The sequence below is a fragment of the Balaenoptera ricei genome, chromosome 9 (genome assembly GCF_028023285.1).
Source record: "Balaenoptera ricei isolate mBalRic1 chromosome 9, mBalRic1.hap2, whole genome shotgun sequence".
NCBI classification, from domain to species: domain Eukaryota; kingdom Metazoa; phylum Chordata; class Mammalia; order Artiodactyla; family Balaenopteridae; genus Balaenoptera; species Balaenoptera ricei.
The window spans coordinates 107,904,137-107,925,695 of NC_082647.1; the positions used below are offsets into that span (position 1 = coordinate 107,904,137).

The following is a 21,559-nucleotide window of genomic DNA, read 5'->3' on the forward strand; positions in this document are numbered from 1 at the left end:
AGAGCATAGAGAACAAACAATGAACGACCAAGCAGGCTTATGTGTTGTAGCAGAGACAAGGGTACAGATATGAGATGGATTTTAGCGCATTAAGGGTCCAACCTGCTTGCCAAGTACAAAGCAATCACCTAACATTTCCTGTCTAAGCAGTGAGTCATCTTTCTTCTGCAGGTCTTGGTATTGACACAACAGTGGGGAGGAGATGTTAATCACACAGTCAGATGGTGGAATGGATCTGGGAGCCTGTGACCACTCACTGCTCCAGACTCTGAGGTTCCTGAGATGTCTTATTAGGTGCTGGACTGGGGCTTCGCGGCGGTCAGGTACATGGATGCTTATTTAAACCACGACTGTTTTCATTTGATTTTAAACAAGCCAGAGAAAGCTGGTGATTTAGATGTGCATGTTTCCTGTTCTTTATGAATAGAATTGGATCTGGTAATTCCTTCCAGAAAATTGAGGGTAGGTTAGAAATGGGTTGGGTCTTCTTAACTAGACACCAGTGATTTAAAAACAAGATGAACCAGTGGCGCTCTGTAGAGCTGGCCAGTGGGAAAGGACCCAAAGGGGGTCCTTGATTTACCTGTATTCTCTTGGAATACTAAGGAAACCTTAAGACCCTCCCTACCTAGTTTTACAGATGAAGTAATTGACAGCAGGAGACGCTAAGCACCCACCGGGGCCCACAGTGTCTTCAGGGGTCTCTTTGTGTGACTGGGTCACACCTCTGGCTGCCACGTGGATGGAACAGAGCTGCAGGGCATTTGGGTCCTGGGTGTTGTGTTTGCGCACTTATTCTAGTTTTTGGTTCAGCTCATAAGTACCACTGAAGGAGAGAACCTGGGGACACTTGTCTTAATCATCTCCACTGAGACGTGAGGGAATCCCCAACTGCCCAGCTCAAAGGAGAGAGCGAAAGGGAACAGATGGATGGAAAGCACTTTGGTCAGATACATAAAGAAAGATAGGATGCACGAAACGGTTAGTGAGGACACACATCAGGGTCATGCACTGATGACCCTGATGAGTGTACTTGTTGAGTACCTGCTACGTGCACACCACCGCTGCGGGGGCAGGAGCGAGCGTGTACCAACCCTGGGAGTAGAGACACAGAGGCGGGCCTCAGGCCCATCTCCTGCAGCCCTAGGAAGGGCCGTTCCTTCCAGCCCTGCTCTTCTCTGGCTATCGATTTCGACCAGGCCATTTTCAGGCCCTGTGCCCAAGTTTCCCATTGGAGTGTTGAAGCTTCTTTCAAAGTACTCACATTACCCTGGTTTATCTTGTCTTTCTGGGTTCATTTCTCTGCTGTGAATAATTAATGGTGTGAATGGGTGAAGCGTTTGCAGGTGTCAGATCAAGATCCCAGATTCAGGCTTTGCAGAGCCCGCACCCAGCTAGGAGGTTGGTGCCAAGGTCAGTTCAGGGACCCTGCGACACAAGGTTCCCCCGAGCAGTAGCAGGCTGTGTTGTGACCAGGGGCCTGGTGCCCTGCGCCCTCTGTGCCCAGCTCCCCAGCAGCTTGGGGAGCCTGAGGTGTGTGCAGGGTAGACAGCGGGGTGGGGCAGGGCAGGGGGGCTTCAGCTGGTGAAGCAGCCTTTGGTAGCAGCCTGGGGAGGGGGAGGTGTCTGGTCTGGGGACAGATACTCTAAAGAAGAATTTTTCTTCTCCCTCACTCCTTGTTGTTGGGCTTCTCACTGAAGACTTATGGTGTAAGCTGGGGGCATGTTCGTGTCCTTAGAACAGGGAGAAAGGTTTCACCGTAATCCCCCTTTCGGATCTGTAGATTCCTGTTGTGGTCTGAATATTTTGTCCTCCCAAAATTCACATGTGGAGTCCTGACCCCCAAAGGTGATAGTATTAGGAAGTAAGGCCTCTGGGAGGAGCTGAGGTCCTGAGGGTGGGGCCTTTGTAAATGGGATTAGTGCTCTTGTAAAAGAACCTCCAGAGGGCCCCCTTGCCCCATCCACCATGTGAGGACACAGGCTGTGAACCAGAAGGGGGCCCTCACCGAAACACGACCCTGAGCTTGATCTTGGACCTCCCAGCCCCCAGAACTGTGAGAAGTAAATTTATGTTGTTTGTAAGCCATCCAGTCGGTGGTATTTTGTTATAGCAGCCGGAACAGACTAAGACAACCTCTAAAATGTCATGTTTCTCTATATATTCTGTAACTGGATTTTTTTTCCTTAACTATATATTATACATCTTCTTCTAAGTCAGTATACAAAGCAACCTCATTGTTTTTCATAATGACTGAGTGTTCCCTGGGGAGGTACCATAGTTCATTTACACATTCCGTTATAATCATTGTACATTCAGGTAGTGCCACTTTTGTTTTTACTACTGAAGGTCTGCAGTTCCTTATCTGTTATTCCAAAATTTGAGACAGTGCTCATAAACAAATTTTTAAATACTTGGTAGCAGGAATGGATTTGGACAACACGAGGCTTTTAAAATTCTTTTTAGAATTCCATTTAGTAGGATGTGCTAAAATATAAACTGAGGCATATTAAAATTTTCAAGAGTTTATTTGAGGAAACGTCAGTTCAAATTGGGCAGTGGTGAGGAGCATTCCACCGCCAGGAGCCAGGGGCGAGATGTTTGTAGAGATTCAAACAAGGAAGTGATTTGATTGGCTACAGTTTAAGAGATTGCCTAGTCTGGGAAAGTCCTGTTGGCTGTTGGTCATTGGTTTCCTTCCCAACTTGAGGCACTCACAGGAATCCACTCTGCCTTAGGTTTCAGTTTGCTTCCAAAGGCAACACAGCTGTCAGAGCCCCCTCAGGCTAACGACATCCTTGTTTGAGAACTTTAACAGATGTTTTGTGTATTTCAGTGCAGATTTCTGCTGGTAATGTTATGTAGCACGTGGTTACATATCTTATAATTCATGAATCCAGACCGTTCTCAGTCTCCACATATCTGGTCCCCGGAGTTCGGAGAAAGGATTCTGATACGCCCCCGTACTCAGTAAACATCTTCCTACACGTACTAGAACTTATTTTGTTGTGAGGTGGATTTGCAGAAGTAGAATTGCTGAAGCAAAGGTTATGCTTGTTTCATATTTTAATAAATGCTTTGAGTTTCCCAAACGTTGTCATGATATAATCGGCCATCAGGGTGTGAGGGCAGCTGCTTTCGACCATCCTCAGCCCCACTGGGTGTAACACCGTAATCAGAGGACACTTTGTACTCTGGGTTCGTGTTAGTTACGTGTTGTCTCATCCTAGGGAGTCTCTTTCTGCTGCGACATCACTTCTGCTGAAGGCAAACACATATGATGTGCCGGGAACCATGGTAGGCACCTGGGCTCTACACGGAGGAATGAGATAGGATTGCTCTTAAGCTCATGGTCTGGTGGCGGATCTATAGATGCCTTTAACGGTGAACAAATATTGTACGTGGTGAGAGCTGGAGACCCAGCAAAGGGAGGATCCTGGCGTAGCGGGGAGGATGAGGGGATGGTGCTGAGGAAGACCTCACAGAGCTGATCTTTGACGGCTGAGAAGCAGTTTCAGAGGCTGTAGTGAGAGTGTATTTGGGGCACCACAGGGCTGGAGTGTAGGCTACCTTGCCGACGGCAGGGGCTGAGATGAATAAGGAGGGGGAGGGGTCTTGAACGTCCTTCTGAGAGCTGAGACTTCCTTCTGCACAAAGCAAGGCGACGGCACCAGCTTGGCCTCTTGGAAGGCTGCTGGCGCAGCGCTGGGCTGGGAGGTGGAGACTGGAGCTGAGGTGGTAGCTGTATAGTAAGGGCACAACGTGGAGGGTCTCACTCTTTCAGTGAAGATGGGCTGAGAAACCAGTCGGTGGGGCTCGAGTGTATCTCAGAAGCATCAGTGCGGGGCTGAAGAGTGGTCTCTGCTTGGCAGACAGTGAGAGAGGGTGCAGAGAACAGGTTCAGCGAGGGGCTTCACAGAAGGGGGAGAGGGGGACGGTGACTTGAAGTTCTTGCAGAGCATCTAGGCAGCAGGGCTTTGCTTCTGCAGCTCAGGAGGGTCCACGGACGGAACGTAGATTTGAGAGTTCTCAGCAGGTAAGGAGAGTTAAACCAACTCAAGTAAAAGTCAAGCTGAGAAAGTCAGCCGGGTGTCAACCTGAATCCAGGTTTCTAGGTTTTTGAGCTAATGGGGACTGGAATCTGTCTGCTTTCCGGAGCTCATGGCCACGCTCATCTTGCCATTTATATTTGCCTCACTTGTGTTATTTCAGTGAAATGAAACCTAGTATCGGGTTTCAATTCTATAAGATCATAGGAGGACTTCTGTTTTTCATTTTCAGTATTACCGCACTGACCAGCGTTTAGTTTTTAACCTGAGGGTTAATCAACCCAAGCTATAGAAGGATAAGTTTCGTGTTTTCCAGGTTAGAGTTGAATAGAACTGATAATAAATGATCAGCAATTTACTGAAAGGAGGAAAGAGGAGAAACCTCTACCCCAGAAACACAAGGGCAGAGTTTCAAAATCTGGAGCCAGCAAAGGTCAGCAGTCATGGGAAAGCGTCTAGGCCATCTTTCCTCGTCCACTCACTCAGCTCCGGGGGCAGCTGGGCTTGGAGGCAGCAGCTGTTCAAGGGTTAAAATGGCAAGGAAATGAGCACTTTCTAACCCATTTGGTCTATTAATTTTAGGGCTTATAATAAGCACTTATAACACTTTCTCCGTGGAAGAAGTAGAGTGGAATTTCCCTATGGAAACCCCATAAGCCACCCTAAGTACAGCCAATTTTGGTTTATACCAGTTTGAGATGTTTTCTGGTAAAAGATGTGTCTCTGGAGGAATGACTCCCAGGGCACCTGTCCTCCCAACCCCCAAAGGCTCAAGGTCGGGTCTCATCAGAGCCACTGTGGTCCCCTCTTTAGAGCCCAGAGATGTGTGACTTTGCCATGAAGTGTTAAAAGGTCATCAAACTCTAACCATCTGTTTCCACAGACGGGCACATCCCCGCCTGTCAGGGAAATCAAGTCAGACTGGAAGGAAAATATTCTGACATATGAATTGTCAGCTGAGATTGTCAGAAAGAACCGTCAATTCATCCTCAGATCTGTGAAGTTTTTGACTTGACAGCCAGACACGTATAAGGTCTAAAACCTGTGATTGGAGAGATGAAAGTTCTTTTTTTTTTAAATTTTATTTATTTAATTTATTTATTTTTGGCTGCGTTGGGTCTTTGTTGCTGCGCGTGGGCTTTCTCTAGTTGCAGTGAGCGGGGGCTACTCTTCGTTGTGGTGCGCGGGCTTCTCATTGCGGTGGCTTCTCTTGTTGCGGAGCACGGGCTCTAGGCGCGCGGGCTTCAGTAGTTGTGACGTGCAGGCTCAGTAGTTGTGGCTCACGGGCTCTAGAGTGCAGACTCAGTAGTTGTGGCGCACGGGCTTAGTTGCTCCGCGGCATGTGGGATCTTCCCGGACCAGGGCTCGAACCCGTGTCCCCTGCACTGGCAGGCGGATTCTTAACCACTGCACCACCAGGGAAGCCCGAAAGTTCTTTTGAAATGACTTTTTCTCACAGATATTCAATATTGAAACTTATGAGAATATGTCTATTACCTCTTGTGTGATGATGGTGTCACGGGTTTGTGTGTGTCCAAACTCAACAAATTGTACCTATTAAATATGTACAGTTCTTTGTATATCAATTATACTTCAGTAGAACTGTTTTTTAAAAAAACCAATCAGGAAAGCCAAAACAGCGTCTCCTCCCCTGTGATGTTCCTGCCAGGTGCCCCAAGAGGAAACACCGACAAGCGGGTGGTTCTCCGTCCCGGCTGTGTCCTAGACTTACCTGAGGAGCGATTACCAACCCACAGGCAGAGGCGTGTCTTAAAGCTGCCCAGTAATTGGGATGTGAGCCAGGGTTGAGAACCACTGCTTTCCAGAGTGCTCGTCACAGAGTGACCACCTGAAGCTGCAGGGGTTCCTCCTGGGCTGCCTCCTTTCCTGTTATACGCCCACAGGTGAAGGGTTCTGCTACTTCGTTCAAATGGAGAACTTTCCCATGGCAGGTTTGGGCCCTAAAGGAAAGGCTGGAGAGATGGTCTGCCATGTTACGCCATAATAAGGCTGAAAATAAATAAATATTGAAACATTAAATAATATTTTAAAAGCTTGTTATAGGAAGGTAGAATTGGTGGTGAGTAGTATATTTTAGGATGATAGACTCAATATTGGGAAAGAGATGGCTGTGACACACTGATATCCATCTGAACGGGAAGAGTGCTTCAGGGAATTAGTGGGAAACCTGAAATGTCATGAAGATCACAGAGACCTAGTTTAAGGAGGGAAGAGGCGGGAATTCCCAGGATGTCAGTATGCTAAGGAAGCAAGCAGCCTACTGGGGTGCGAAAGATGAAAAGTGGGCTCATCACCCAGCGCAGAGTGGTAGGGAACCTACGTGAAGGCTTCAGGAGAATCATCTAAAAGAGATTATTAAAGGGGCCTTTTGTGATCATTTGGAACTAATTTGGGTTTGCCTGTTAATGTCCTGTGAGGTTGGGCTCATTTTTTCAGTGGGACCGTGAGACGGGGAGATCTGTGACATGACAGTGTGCCCGAGTTGCGTGAAGACATTTAATAGCAACTCACTCCGTATTTCAGCTGATAAGATAGAAAGTCTGGTCTAAACAAACAGGCCAGTTAGGTAGATTTGTGCCTGGTGTAATAGCTGTACCTATAAAAGTATGATTAGTAAAATACCACCATGGAAGGAAGGTCTTTAATGGAATTGACCATTGGCTCCATCATCACTATTTTATAATTGATTTGAATGAAAATACAGAAGGCATGCTGTAGCAGTCACATTCTCAGGCTGTAGGGAAAGGGGTATCACATCCATCTCTTTCTTTTTTAAAGTATTTTTTTAAATTTATCTATTTTATTCATTTATTTTTGGCTGCATTGGGTCTTCGTTGCTGCACACGGGCTTTCTCTAGTTGCGGCGAGCGGGGGCTACTCTTCGTTGCGGTGCGTGGGCTTCTCATCGTGGTGGCTTCTCTTGTTGCGGAGCACGGACTCTAGGCACGTGGGCTTCAGTAGTTGTGGCTCGCGGGCTCTAGAGCGCAGGCTCAGTAGTTGTGGCGCACGGGCTTAGTAGCTCCGCGGCATGTGGGATCTTCCTGGACCAGGGCTCAAACCTGTGTCCCCTGAATTGGCAGGCAGATTCTTAACCACTGCGCCACCAGGGAAGTCCTCCATCTCTTTTCTTTTTCTTTTCCTTTCCTTTCCTTCTTTCTCTCCCTCCCTCCCTCCTTTCCTTCCTTCCTTCCTCTTTTAAAATTAATATATAATTCAAATACCATAAAATTCACTTCTGCTTTCTTTATATCCAGGCAGTGAACTGATCTGTCCGAGATAGCTGATCAGAGGGCACCTGGTGGTGTTTGGGTCACGCGCCTGGGTACACGTCCTCCCTCTCCTCCTGCAGGGCCCTCCCTTTCTGCCTACACCGCTGGCTGTCTCCTCTCTGACTTTCCGTGAAGCTAGGCCAGGACTCTCTATGTGGAGTGACCTCTCGTTCTCTTCCATTGATTTTCTTACTCCAGGCAGCCTGTCAGACTTTGGGAAGATCTCGGATTCTGGATTATGGTTCAGGATGTGAAAAGATCCCACTTTCTGTTCAGGCCCAAGCCCCATGCTGCACCTGACCTTCCCGTGGGGCTGTTGGACATTGCGGTGCTAAGTCGTGGCCATGTGGTCATTGCACAGAGGAGGAGCAGGATGGCTGGATGTGTTCGGTGCTCCTGGGTCCCAGCAAAGCTTGATTCTTCACTTAAGTGACAGAAAGCTAGGAGTGCCTTGAGCGACAGAATGAGGCTCCCGTTCTGACTGGCTAGAATAATGAGCCAGATTCCATACGTTTAAATGTTGTAATGGATAAGTGTAGGATCCTGTATTTAGGTCCCTAAGCCCTGTACCAGTACAGGATGGGAAGATAGAACTTACTAACTGAGAAAAGCTTGGAAGTTTAGTTGACAGAAAGTTCATTCTGACTCAGCTGTGTTATGGTTGCTAAAAATGTTAATACTGTCTAAGGCTGCAGTCGTGAGAGTGAATGGGCATTTTTCCTGAGCATGGGGAACCAAGACTTTACCCAAACTGGGCATGCTTTCCTGGAGGAGAGAAGATTCTAGAAACATGAGAACCCCTTCCGATGGTGGAGGGCTGGCTCTTGCTGGAACGGCCATGGGATGTGTGGGCAGCTTCTGGTGGGGAGGTCAAGAGGGAAGGTGAGTCAAGGATGCGCTGGGGGTGAGTTCCTCCCTACAAGGAAGGGGGGGCAGAGCTCTTCAGGCTCTTAGGGGACACCTGCCAAGGGTGTTGTATGGCTGAGGGACCGGCCAACCTCGGTGCTGCCCCTGAGTTTCACTTCCCTTTTGGAGTTTTCTCTGACCTTGTGGGGCTGTGTTTAGTTTTTTCAAGGAGCCCAGTTTCTCACAGTTAATTGGAAATCTCTGATAACCTTGAATATACTTCCTGATTCTAACTCAGGAAGCCTTCTTTAAGCACCTGCCTTGTGCTTCGCTCTGTGGGAAAAGGCAGATGACAATAAAAGCAGCATAAGAAGCAGGTCCAGGTATCAAGATCCATATGGTATATAATTGAGGAGACCAGACCAACCATCAAACTAAGAAACTGGGGATTGGACAGGAAAAAAAAATGTCCTGGCTGATACGTAGAAGGGAGAGCATGGTCCGCTGAGACTTAACCCAGCACGTGCGGGAAGGATTGGCCTTGTGCGTGAAATGGGGTGGATGGGAATTTACTTAGAACCCTGAAGTTTTCTTGTTTCAGCCATGCCCCGTTCTTTAACACCAAAGAACAAAAAAAAAATTCCATCCCCCATAAACTCCATCTCTAGGCTTCCACCCTGAAGACTCGACTCATATTTTAGTTGCTCTACTAGATGCCGAGATGATTTTCCACGAATCAGTTTAAATATAAATTACCATTTTACGCCACATGAAAAAATCTACTTACCAACAGTTGGCCATTTTTTTTTTTTTTTTAAGAGAGTTTGTAACTTTATTAACATTGGACACTCCCTGACTTGATGTGCTGTCTTTCTCTACTCCTGAGATTTATGTGACTCGAAGGCTAAGAATGGATGTGTCAGGTGGGCAGACCGCTCCCCTCCTGGGCGGTGCTGAGATGGCACGTGCTTACTTCTCAGGCTCCGCAAACTGCCAAAGGGGCCATCCTGTTATATTTGCATTTAATCGCTGCCATGACCAATCTCTAACTTGTGGCAGATACACTTCTAGACATAAGCATCGTCAGAACCACACCACCTTTCATATCCTGGGGGGAAGGGCTACACACCCTGATTTCACCTGTGTGAGGTACCCAATTAACAAATTCACACCTGCTCAGAGTGGACCGTTTGTTTTCTTACCTTATCAGAAATGTGTGTTTGGATCCTGGGATACGGGGGAGAATACTTGCTTCACAGGAAGCAACTCCAGGGGCCCATTTCTGCTAATGTACATGCACTTTTCACTCTTCTAAAGCAGGCGTGTGTGTTTCAGACTCCTAGACCTATACTTAAGATATGTCCGGGAGTAGATTTAGTAGTTACAAGCAATGTCCTTTCTACTGCAAGTTTGAGGGTCTGGCACACAGAGTAGAGCGAGAAGGAAAATTCAGTTCTGTTGTCTCCATGCTGATTTGTTCTGCACGCAGCACAGTGAAGGTCACGGGCTTAGTCCGTCTTCAGCTGTCCTTTGGAACACCAGTGCCATCTCAAGGCTTGGGCACTGGGAGCACAAGACCTGGTGTGTCGGATGATGACTTATTTAGTAGCTAGACCGCCTGCTCATGTTGGCTACTTCTGATTGAGCTCAGCGTTACACTTAACATTCTTTTCATAATTGCAGCTGTTTGGAATGTCAGCAGGTGTGTGCTCAGGGCCCCAATTTACCAACAGGTTCACTGGAAGAAAGCAGCAGAGAGAAGGGGGGTGGCAGTGTCACCGCACGGGTAACTGCGTGCTCCTTCGAGTGGTTGGCACTGCCCATCGTCCCCATCGGGGGCCAGGCCAGGACTGCAGTTGAGCCACAAGTGTGCTTGGAGTGAATGGGTCTTCAGCGAAACAAGAGAGCGTAAAGGACACTCTGTTTTGAGAAAAGAAAGCAGCTAACCAGTTGACAGTGCACATTTCTGCTGGTGTTCCAAATCTGGATCCTGAAAAGTGAGAGGTAGAGCACTTAGATGTTGAATCTTGCCTGCCAGCAGAAAGTAATTTGAATTAGGAACTCAAAATCAATATACTTTCTTAAAAAAATGTTTTTGTTTTTCATTTTTTTATTGAAGTGTAGTTGATTTACAATGTGTGAGTTTCAGCAAAGTGATTCAATTATACATATACATATTCTTTTTCATATTCTTTTCCATTGTGGTTTATTACAGGATATTGAATATAGTTCCCTGTGCTATACGGTAGGACCTTGTTGTTTACATTTTGTACATAGTAGTTTGTATCTGCTAACCCCAAACTCCTAATGTATCCCTCCCTCACCCGCTTTCCCGTTTGGTAACCATAAGTTTGTCTTCTATGTCTGTGAGTCTGTTTCTGTTTCATAGATATGTTCCTTTGTGTCATATTTTAGATTCCACGTATAAGTGATATCATATGATTTTTGTCTTTCTTTGTCTGACTTCACTTAGTATGATCATCTCTGGGTCCTTCCATGTCACTGCAAATGGCATTATTTCATTCTTTCTTATGGCTGAGTAGTATTCCATTGTATAAAAATCAACATACTTATAATCTTCGTTCTTAGGCTGAGGTACGTGCGTGCGTGTGTGTGTGTGTGTGTGTAATTCGAGACAGGAGGCTCTACATATGTTTAAAAGCTTGTGGAGATCCTTGTCTTGTGTGCTTCTTCTAACAGGGGAACCAATATGCTGCAGGGGCTTAGGTTTCAAAGCAGCAAATGTTTCCTTATGAATATAACTCTGAAGGGACGTGTTTTAACAAATTAGGGTCCCACCCTTATGGCCTCATTTAGCCTTAATTACCTCTTTAAAGGTCCCATCTTTAAATACAGTCACACTGAGGGTAAGGGCTTCAACATAGGCATTTTGAGGAGACACAGTTCCGTCCTAACAACATCCCTCTGCATCACCAGTGTCTCCCATCACCTCCCAAAGCTTCTGAGCGTGGTCTACAGAGTTTCCCACATACAAAAAAGAAAAGAAAACCTCACTAAATTTTTATCCCTGTATCTGCTTTCCTGTTTTATACCAAGTTCACAGTTGCCAGACTGGAATGGACTCCAGGTGCCCTTCAGCCCTCACTGTACCCAGAGCTGGGCAGCTCTAATTATAGTCAGGGTCAGGCTACTCTCTGGGAAACATCTTGGTAGTAAAAGTGGTAGAACAATGGGAGAGAAATTGTTCCGAGTTGGGAAGATCACAGACTCGCTGCTCCTAAGCTGCAGGTGTCTGCCGTCTGTGTTCTCCATCCCCTGCAGCCACCTGCCGCCCCCGTTCACAGCTGTTGATAGTAGGCAGATGGCTGGGGGCATTCCCGCTGGAGAGGGAACGAGACTTGCGTCTTCTAGAATTTGATCACTGCAGGTCATCTAGTAGAATTAGGAGCAAAAATGCAATAGCCGTCTGACCCAGTGTCACCCAGGCAGAAGTCATGGGGGACCAGAAAGAACCCTTAGCCCAGCACCATTGACAGCAGGAAGTGATCTGCTAGTCCGGGGACTTGGACCTGCAGCTGCCCAGAACCTACCAGGAGGATGAAAGAAGCCCATCTAGGTACAACAGAAATTTGAGCCTGTCCGCTTTTGACCTGGGGCCTCCACAACAGTAGCTTTGAAGGAATATGTATATCTGTGTGGCTGTATGTGTGACCAAAACGTAAGTTTCACAGAATACTTCTTTCGTGGGATGCCCTCTGATTTTTTTTTCTTAATTTATTTATTTTTGGCAGCATTGGGTCTTCATTGCTGTGTGCGGGCTTTCTCTAGTTGCGGCGAGCAGGGGCTACTCTTAGTTGCGGTGCGTGGGCTTCTTATTGTGGTGGCTTCTCTTGTTGTGAAGCACGGGCTCTAGGCACGCGGGCTTCAGTAGTTGTGGCACACGGGCTCAGTAGTTGTAGCTCACGGGCTCTAGAGCGCAGGCTCAGTAGTTGTGGCACACGGGCTTAGTTGCTCCGCGACATGTGGGATCTTCCTGGACCAGGGCTCGAACCCGTGTCCCCCGCATTGGCAGGCGGATTCTTAACCACTGCACCACCAGGGAAGCCCCCCTCTGATTCTTAAAAAAATGATCTTTACCTTTGTAAAATACATGTCACAACCCAGTAACTTGATTTCATAATCATATTGTGACTAGTGGGTCACGATAGTTGAAAACACTGTTCTGTTGTATAATATTGTTGGAACTTTGGTAGTTCTTCCCAAATCAACACCATACTTTTACCCAATGTCACATCTTACTATGTTAGTTCTGTCTTTATGATTACGTTATCATCTACTAATTGTAGAGAGTTCTTGGCATGGAATGGTGTAGGCGATTTGGCCAATATGCAGTTCCAAGTTAAAGCAAGAACGCCTTCAGGCATTATTAAAGAGTGGTTGCTGAATTTCTGTCTGTGGCTCCATCCCAAGGACCTCCTGCCACTTACCCAAGGATTCTATGCTTCCTTCACATTGTCTGTTACCATGGTCTTGCCGAATTTCCACCTTTCCCTCCTGTTTCTTCTGGGCTTGGTTTGCTTTCTGGGAAACTTTAAATTCTGCCACATTAAACATCACCTTCCCCTCTACACCTTCTCAACCCCTTTCACTTTCTTAGGCATCCCTCCACTGCCCTTCTTCTTAGTCCTATCCAGTTGGTTTATTCGCATGAGCTGAATGGTTGTGGAGTCTTACACGGTCACTGTTCACGAGCACAATCACGACACACCCTCGTGGCGATGACTTGGTCCACAGCGGCTTGTTAAGCAGAGCCCTGGAAGAATAGGAAAATCAAGTGGGATCTGAGAAAGTGGCCCTTTGGTGACAAAAGACTCAGTGTCACTGAAGAGGCAGTGACTGCAAAATGCCTTCCTGAAATACTGGCCAAATCCTTTCTTGGCTTCAGCAGACAGTGACCTGGGCTGAGAGGAGGCGTGACATCCCTAGTGCCTTGTTTTCTGAGCTTGTTTCAAACATGGGGTTGATAATATTTACCTTGTGTGTTAAATAAGACAGTTGTGAAGCACTGACCTGCCACCTAGAATGTAGGATGTGACCAAAGCCTATAACCTTTGTTCTCATTTGTATGAGTTCTCCATTGCTGAGTAATAAATCGCTACAGACTAAGCAGATTGAAGCCACATGTATTTATTATCTTACAATTCCTATAGATAACAAGTCTGGGCACAGCATTGGTGGGTCCCTTGCTCCAGGTATCACAAAGCTGAAACCAAGAGGTGGCTGGGTTGTGCCCTCTTCTGGAGCTTAGGGTCCTCTTGTAAATGCATTCAGGTTGCTGGCAGAATTCCTGTCCTTGAGGTTGTAGGACTGAAGTCCCAGTTTCCTTGCTGGCTGGCTGGGGGTTGCACCCAACTCTTGGAGATCACCCTTAGTCCTAGCTCTCTTCTTCAAGCCAGCAGGAGAGCCCCCGGTCTGCTACAGCCGTCTTACACAACATACCACCATATGTAATGTTCCATAGTCATGGGAGTGGCCATTCCATCATATTCACAGGACCCTCCACACTTAAGGGGAGGAGATCATGCAGGCCATGTACTCTAGGGGGGCAGGAATCTGGGGGCCCTCTTTGAATTCTCTCTACCACATTATCATGAATCTAACATAGTTGCTAAGGACTCTTGTCTTCGCAAGTTCATGATCGGAAACAGTCCCATCTCTTTTTGTTTACGATTAATTGTCTGAACTCCACATAACCTAGAAGGGAGAAGTCCGTATCTCCCTTGAGCGCTCCCCCCACTCCCTCTGCACACAGGCACACGCACCCGCACACACCAGGGAGTTACTGTGGACGGTGCTGTACACGGTGTGAGCAGTCGATGCTGTCCGTGCTCTGCTGGTGCAGCCCTGGCCTAGGCGCCCTGGCTGCTCTTCACCGGCCACTTCATTTTGTCTTCCGCTCTGTGCTTAGCCTTCCTCTCCCCAGTGCAGCTGGAGGGCCAGCAGACCAGCCACCCTGGGCCCAGCACTCCTCGCCCAGCACTGAGGCCCTTGTGCTGGCTCACGCCATAGCCAGGCTGGATCTCTGAGTGGTCAGACGTCGCCCTCTCAGTGAGTCATCCCCGACCCCTGGTTTGAAATGGGATCGTCCACCACTCCCTCCCCCGAGCTATTGATCCGCCAGCTTCTGCTTTATTTTTCACCGTAGTGGAACTTACTGCCATCTAACCCAGTTCATGTTTCTCTTGCTTGTTGTTTGTCTCCCTCTTCTAGAAAGAAAGCTCCTCCATGGCAGGGACTTCTGTCTGGGTTTTCATTGCTCCCCCCCCCCCGGACCCAGCACAGGCCGAGTTCAGAGCGGCACTTCAGTGACTTTTTGTTAGATGCATGGGTTGTGAGAACCAGTAGTGGTTTTTTTTTTTTTTTTAATAACATGTATTTTAAAGTATTTGTTATTTATTTATTTATTTATTTATGGCTGTGTTGGGTCTTCGTTTCTGTGCGAGGGCTTTCTCTAGTTGTGGCAAGCCACTCTTATCACGGTGCGCGGGCCTCTCATTACCATGGCCTCTCTTGTTGCGGAGCACAGACTCCAGACGCGCAGGCTCAGTAGTTGTGGTCACGGGCCCAGCCGCTCCGCGGCACGTGGGATCTTCCCAGACCAGGGCTCGAACCCGTGTCCCCTGCATTGGCAGGCAGATTCTCAACCACTGCGCCACCAGGGAAGCCCAGAACCAGGAGTGTTTTTAAGCACACATTTCAGTGCTCTGCTAGATGTTGGTTGGTTAAGTCCAGTTAAGCAGATTAGCTTGTGTCACCAGCTTATTGGAGCATCTCGTCAAAATCATGAGATGTTCATGGGCTATGGGAGGAATGGGCGGGAAACTTCCGATCATGTGGAGAAGCATATGTGTGTGTGTGTGTGTGTGTGTGTGTGTGATGGCAGTGGTTCTGTGGGGGTCTCTCAGCTCAGTTTGTCCTTGAAATGATAGAGGATTTAGCAGCGACTGGGTGCTGGGTGTTTACAGAGCTAGAGGTAAGCCCTAGGAGACAAAGAAGGAGAAGCAGCGCTGGAGCTCAGGTGTGCCGGGTTCCGTTGTAACTCATAACTCTCCATCGTAACTAATGTTTTATAGGGAGCTATTTTCTACGTATTTTTCTACATAAAACAAGTCAATTTGTACTGGAATTACCTACAAATTCAGTGTCCAAGGTCTTGGATCAAATTGTGTATTTCTCCCAACTACTTTTTTTTTTTTTTAAAAGAAAATTGGCAGGAACCTAGATCACGATTCTATGATCATTTAATATTACTGAGAAACAGCCTTACCCACTCTCACACACACCCAATCCACTGCCACTTGGACTGAAATCGCTTCAGTGAAAGTGTCTCTGTGAAAACCAAAGTGCAGAAGTTTTCATAGCTCCGTAGCCCCTTGGAGCCTGGACCCTGCTCTGGACCTGCCCTCGGAGGGTGGGGGCCTTTCTCGGGGTCTTCTGGGGGAGGACGGGTGCTGAGCACCGTAAGTGTCAGCACTGTGGGGGCAGGACCGGTGTGAGCAGCCCTGGCCCTTGTCAGCACGTTTCATGAGGATGCTGGCCTTCAGACTTCAAACAGCGCTGTGAGGAGGTCCTGCCCGCCCACCCCTTTTGCTTACGGGGAAACTGAGGCTCACAGAGGTTGAATAACTTGCTAGAAGTCCTGCAGCTGGTAAGTGGCAAGACCAGGACTAAACCACCTGACTTGCCTGACTTCGTAACCTCTGCCCTTAACCTCGCTGGCCTTGTCGGTGCAGATTCCCATCTTCTGACGGGGGTCGGCCCTGAGCATGGTCTACAGCGCTCTGACGCTCCCCTCTGGTTTCATGCAGGTGTTTGGTCATCCAGTTACAGGGCCTCCCCAGAAGGAAACCACTGTGATTCCGCCCACAGGATATGTAGCAAACAGGTGCTTTGCAAGACACTGTCCCTCTCAGCGCCTTCCGTTTGGGCCACCCGTTTGGACTACCGCAGCTCTGCTAGTTTCCTAAAATGCCGTGGTGGCAGTTCTGTCCTTTGCACTGACGTCTGCCTGGACCTCCTGACGGGTCTGGCCCTTCTTCCGCAGGATGCTGACGGCCTGTGCCCTCTCTCCCGCAGATGCCGCCCTTACGAGGACTGCTGTGGCTCCAGGTGCTGTGTGCGGGCCCTGTCCATACAGAGGCTGTGGTATTTTTGGTAGGTCACGACTCTTCCTGGTCTCGGATGCTCCCCCCCGCCCTCCCCCGGGGCTCTGCCCGGTCAGTTTGTCACAGCCAAGGTGACATCACCTCCCCCTGAGGCCCTGGCCTCTGGGTGGCCTCAGGCAAGAAAGCAGGTACGTTGGGGCTGGCTTCATGTCAAGCACTTCTGCTCACAGAGTTTGGAGAAAGCTCGTCCCCATTTCCACAGACTTGTGGCTCGGAAAGAAGACTTATTCTTTTGGACGCTGGACTGTACAGCAGCCTGGACCTTCAGCGGCTCCTCCACCAGTTTCTGAAATGGAGCTGAGGCCAGTTGTGTTGGTCAGGGAATCAGCACATCTCGTTATAAAGTTTCCACTGCCGGGAAATCTTCCGTGTTCACACTGTGTCAGCTGAGTCCTGACTTTCAAGACAGACAGGCTGCATCCTTGCCCATCTTCCAGCTCTACTGGGGGAAGTTGCAAGAGCTGTCTGGAGTCTGTAAGATTGTACCTTGGGCAAGAATGAGGCAGTAAAGCTGACAGAGTCCTAAAAAGATAGGATGCAGCGTTTCCACTAAGGAGAGGAACCTCCTGTGAGTTGCCATCCTCAGAGGATGCCTGTTTGGAGGTTTGTCTGAAGATTCGTTTGACTCTGTAGATAAGAGATAGGCTTCAGATGACAGAGATGGCAGAGTATGTGTGGGAAAGGATTTGCCTAAAACCAAAAGAGCATTTCCTGTGCCTGCCACGCTCTCCTCTGCACCGCTGCAGAGGTACAGTCATCGAGGCAAATCCCCTGAAGGGTTAGGACCCAGCTTTAAGATTTAAGCTTCTTCATGGGTTTCAGATTCTGACATTCCTGACATCTAAAGACTTTAAGGCCTTTCCTGAGCATGTGGCAGCAGACACTTGAATTTTTGGTGAGATTTTGCCTTTGCCTCCTGACAACTGTTCCTAATGTCTGATTAGGGAAATCAGCAGGAAGTGGGTACTCCACATGCCACGTTTTCTTTAATAGGAGACCCTCTTTTCATTCTCACCATCACCACCTCCGTGATGGGGTTTTGGCCATTTGGGGGCTGGACCCACCTGTCACGTCGGGCCCTGAACAGTGCCATCCTGGTGTTGGCTTCTCCCCACCTCCTAGTTGCTAGTGCCTCAAACTCTATAATAGAAGGAGAACTTTTTTACCCTGAGATTTTCCAAATGTTAATACCTCTGTGTACCTATCAAGGTGGAAGGGACTGGTGCCAAAGCTGGAGTGAGGAGGACCAGGGGGAGGTGGCATTTCAGAGCTTTGCCCAGCTTCACACACGCGCCCCCTCAGAACTTGCCTCCACGGGGCCTTGTGGTCGAGGGTCCCGAAAGGGACCAGCAGTGCTTCAGGTTGGCCTGAAACACCCGACAGATGATGATGAGATTGTGGAAATGCTCCTAAAAGTGAGAAAACTTGTCAAAGTTTAGACATTACGTGATTAGAAAGAAGGAAAAATTGAAAGTCCAGGAGAACTCTGAGGGCCTGTCTGCTAGAGCAGCTTCTGTCGACCTTCCCTGGAAGCGTTCCCTGAGCTGGTAGCCGGTGCTTCTGAGCTGTTGGCCGGCGTCCCTTGTCGGGGTCAGGGCACCTCAGCGAGCCAGTGGGTCCCTACACAGAGGCATCTCATGAGAGCTGTGGAAGGAGGGCAGGTCTCCAAGGTCGGGGTGCCAGATGCCAGAAGGTTTGGTTGAGTTCTCTGAGTTGAGATTCTGATACCAGATACCAGCTTCTAAACTGGGGATACAGCCAGAGAGCACCTTGAGATGCAAGTCTGAGGTGCCCCAGCTGAAGTCAGAGGACACTTGGTTTCGGCTCCATGGGTTCTTTCTCTCAGTTATGTGTCTGGTATGCACATACCAGTTACATGTCTGGTATGGAGAAGGCCCTACAGCAGCCGGGCTCCTAAAACAGACAGATGTCTAGACACATGGAGAGTTTTAAACCAGTATTCTGGAAACAAAGCGTGCAGCCTCTGATGCCACAGAAGTTGGGGAAAGCTGCACAGCTTCTGACCGGGTCTCAGAGAGGGCCTTCCTTGCTAAGGGTCCACGGGCAGGGACATAGGCATGGGCCTGGTGAGAGGGTGATGGGGAGCTGGCGTGGGGGCAGGTTTGGAGGGAGGGGCAGGAGGTTGGCAGGATGGAGCTGGGCATGGAGCGAAAGGAGGCCTGCTCTCCAACCTGGTCCCACTTGACTCTGGAGGAATTTGGGCTCCTTACCATAACACAAGAGGTTTTGGAGGAGAATGCTTTCAGAAGTCCCTGCCAGCTCTAAAATCTTAAGTAATCTTTAAGCAGGATAGTCTAATGAAATCCCCAGGATTAGAGAAGGTGTAGAGTTGGAAAGCGCACTGCAGCAGAGTGCAGCCTGGCAGGTGAGTGCTTCCCCGCTGCCAGGGCTCCCGCAGGGCAGGGGGCAGGTGGCAGGTGGCATGTCGGCCCTGGATCTGCAGGGGCTCTGCTGCTGCCTGGGGCCTGCATTGGGAGCTGAGAACTGCTGTTCCAAGTGCTGCGGCGGGGAGGCAGGAAGGGACTGAAAAAACAAATTGAATTGAAGAAACCAGATTACTTTTGATGATAGAGAAGGCACAAACTTCCTCTCTTAATCCCAGGGAAGCTCCCCAGACCTGCTCAGCAGTGAGAGAGAATGTCTAGGAAACAATCGTCCTGTAACTCACAGCACTTCCAAGAGCTGCTGTCTTACCTTGGCACGCCTTCCCTCACTGACACCCTGCTTCCTCTCTCTGTTACTGGAAGCTCATTCCCCTGCACCCTCGTTAGTTTCTCTCAGACTACTGCTTCCATAAGGAATGAGTCTGATGATGATTGCTGCCTAAGCCGGGAGTTGGTCCCCTGCCATGTGACTTTGTTCTTATTTGCTTGCACCTATGTGCTCTCCAGCAGTCCACGGTGTGAGGTGTGTATCGCTTTTATTTGTCTAGGAAGAAATATGTATTCCATTGGACGGTGTAACCAACGTTTTGGCTTGTCTCATGGAAGAGCCCAAGATCTCGTATGGCTTCTGCATTTCCAATCCAGAGAGCCTGGTCCCCTGGGAGTGAGCAGTGGTGTTACTGAGAAGGGAAACCCTTATGTGCATTTAGCCTCCCCGTGCTTTACCTTTCTGCTCAGATGTTTACAGTTGGACCCAGGGTTGAACGTAAGATTATCATGGAGTCCAAATGAAGCTGTTCCCTTTGGATTCCAGCATCTGACTTCGGAGAGGGCCTTGTTTTGCGCAACTTGGATTCCTCTAGCTCCCCAAGACTGCACCCCTCTGACCCCCTCCCCATCTGCAGCTCACAGCTGACCTCTCCGGGCCTCTCACCCACCCAGCTTTTCCTGTGGGAGCCCCTGTGCTGTTCTTTCCACCCAGAAAGCCCCTTCCCTTCCCTTCAATTTGTCTCTTTCTTTCCATCATTCAGACTCAGCTCAGATGTTGCTTTGAAGGAAAAGAAGCTTCCTCACTCTGACAGATACCCTTGTCAACCCTCTTTTTGCGTTGAATTGTACCCTTGAAATGATGAACACAGTTGTGTGTGATGTATATTTTACCCGCCACTCCCACCCCAAACCTATGTTGTATCCTTGCTTTTCTTTCTTAGCACTATCAGAGTTGTAAATAAACACTTCTGTTAATTTGTTGTTTACTGTCCCCCTCCCCTATGAGAACTCAAGTTCAGCGAGGGGGAGGCCCCACCTGTCTTACGCACTGGAATGCACAGACTGGTGCTGGGAGCCTGGCAGGTGCTTAAGAAAATTTTTGTTGAATGAATAATGAATTAGACGAGAGATCAGAAAGCCACAATTTCAGTCCTTTCCTGAATCATTTCCTGTCTGGTGCCCCTGATCTTTGTTCCTGTTCAGCATTCCAAGGTTGTCCGGTAAATGCTTACTGACTGACTAATGGACTTAATTTAACCCTTAACATTATGTTAATTATTCCTGAAGGCTTTACTGTCTACTCTTTTCTTAAGTTTCATTTGTGTGTGGACAGGTGCCTTTGACCATGACGTGGCCAGCTCTGCTGTGTCTGCATCCTTCACAAGAGTGTGTGTGCGTGTTGAGTGAGGTTCTGGAAGGTTCTGTGAGTCCCATCATCATATCAGTTTAGAGGTGGGCAAGTTTCTCAGTTATGTCTGTGTGGAACAGACAACTTGGCCCTTCTCAGAATAACTCCCCCCGTTTCTAGAAAAACAGGTATAGTGCACATGTGAGGTGGGAAGAGTCGTCCATTCATTCATTATTTACTGAACGCCAGTGATGCATCTGAGAATTCTTAGATGATTTGGACAAAGGTCTGATCCTTAGCGGTCCGCTCTGTGTCCGTTAGACTGTAGGGTCATGGTAGGTGGTTCAGCCATACTTAGAACCTAGAGATTTAAAAACAGCCTGTTTATTGATTGTGAGTGTTTTCTGTATTCCTTTAGTTTCTCTATAATTAAGATGTGCTCTAGGAAGGGCACTTAAAAAAAATTTTTTTTTAATGGATGTTCATATAATAATGGAGAGAAAACTGCTAGAAAGGATCACGGGCTTACTCTTCTTGCTTTGACAGTAAAGAAAAATGGGGGAAATAGACAGTGAGGACCAGCAGTCGTGTTCAAACTGGATTGAAAAGGCATCTCCCGGTTTGACTAAAATATTGAGTTGAGGTCAGAGCCATGCACAGGAAGGTAATTGCACCAGCCCTTTGAAGCCAGCAGCCACTTGGAGCTTTTGAAGCAGAAAGCTCACCTCGAGAGCTTCTCAGCACCAGTGGCCTCCGTCCAGGGGCACCCAGAGCTCTGCAAGCCAGGTGTCTCCCTGGTGTCCTCCACCGGGATGGTCCCGGGGGAAGGTGGTCGGGGAGGACCAGCCAGGGAGCCCTGCCGTCTGCCCGGGCCTCCGCCTGGGGCCTCACCCTGTGCTCTCGCCCAGGTTCCTTCTGATGATGGGCGTTCTCTTCTGCTGCGGAGCTGGCTTCTTCATCCGGAGGCGCATGCACCCCCCGCCGCTGATCGAGGAGCCGGCATTCAACGTGTCCTACACCAGGCAGCCCCCGGACCCCGCTCCAGGTCAGCCAAGCCCTCTGTCCTCGTCTCTCCTCCTTGCAGCTTACACGTTCTCTGTAAGCATTTGGAAAGGGCACTGCCACGGAATACGCTGGCAGAAAAAATTCAGGCCATGTTTATTCA

The 21,559-nt window shown here is 48.6% G+C and overlaps 1 protein-coding gene across 2 annotated transcripts in view; it reads left to right on the forward strand.

The window, feature by feature from the left end:
• Positions 1-21,559, forward strand: part of VOPP1 (VOPP1 WW domain binding protein) — a 95,825-nt gene that overhangs the window by 58,268 nt on the left and 15,998 nt on the right. For both annotated transcript variants that reach the window (XM_059934317.1, XM_059934318.1), the window contains exons 3-4: positions 16,283-16,360; positions 21,303-21,439. In XM_059934317.1, the coding sequence (XP_059790300.1) occupies positions 16,283-16,360; positions 21,303-21,439 (215 nt within the window). The remainder of the gene's footprint in view (positions 1-16,282; positions 16,361-21,302; positions 21,440-21,559) is intronic.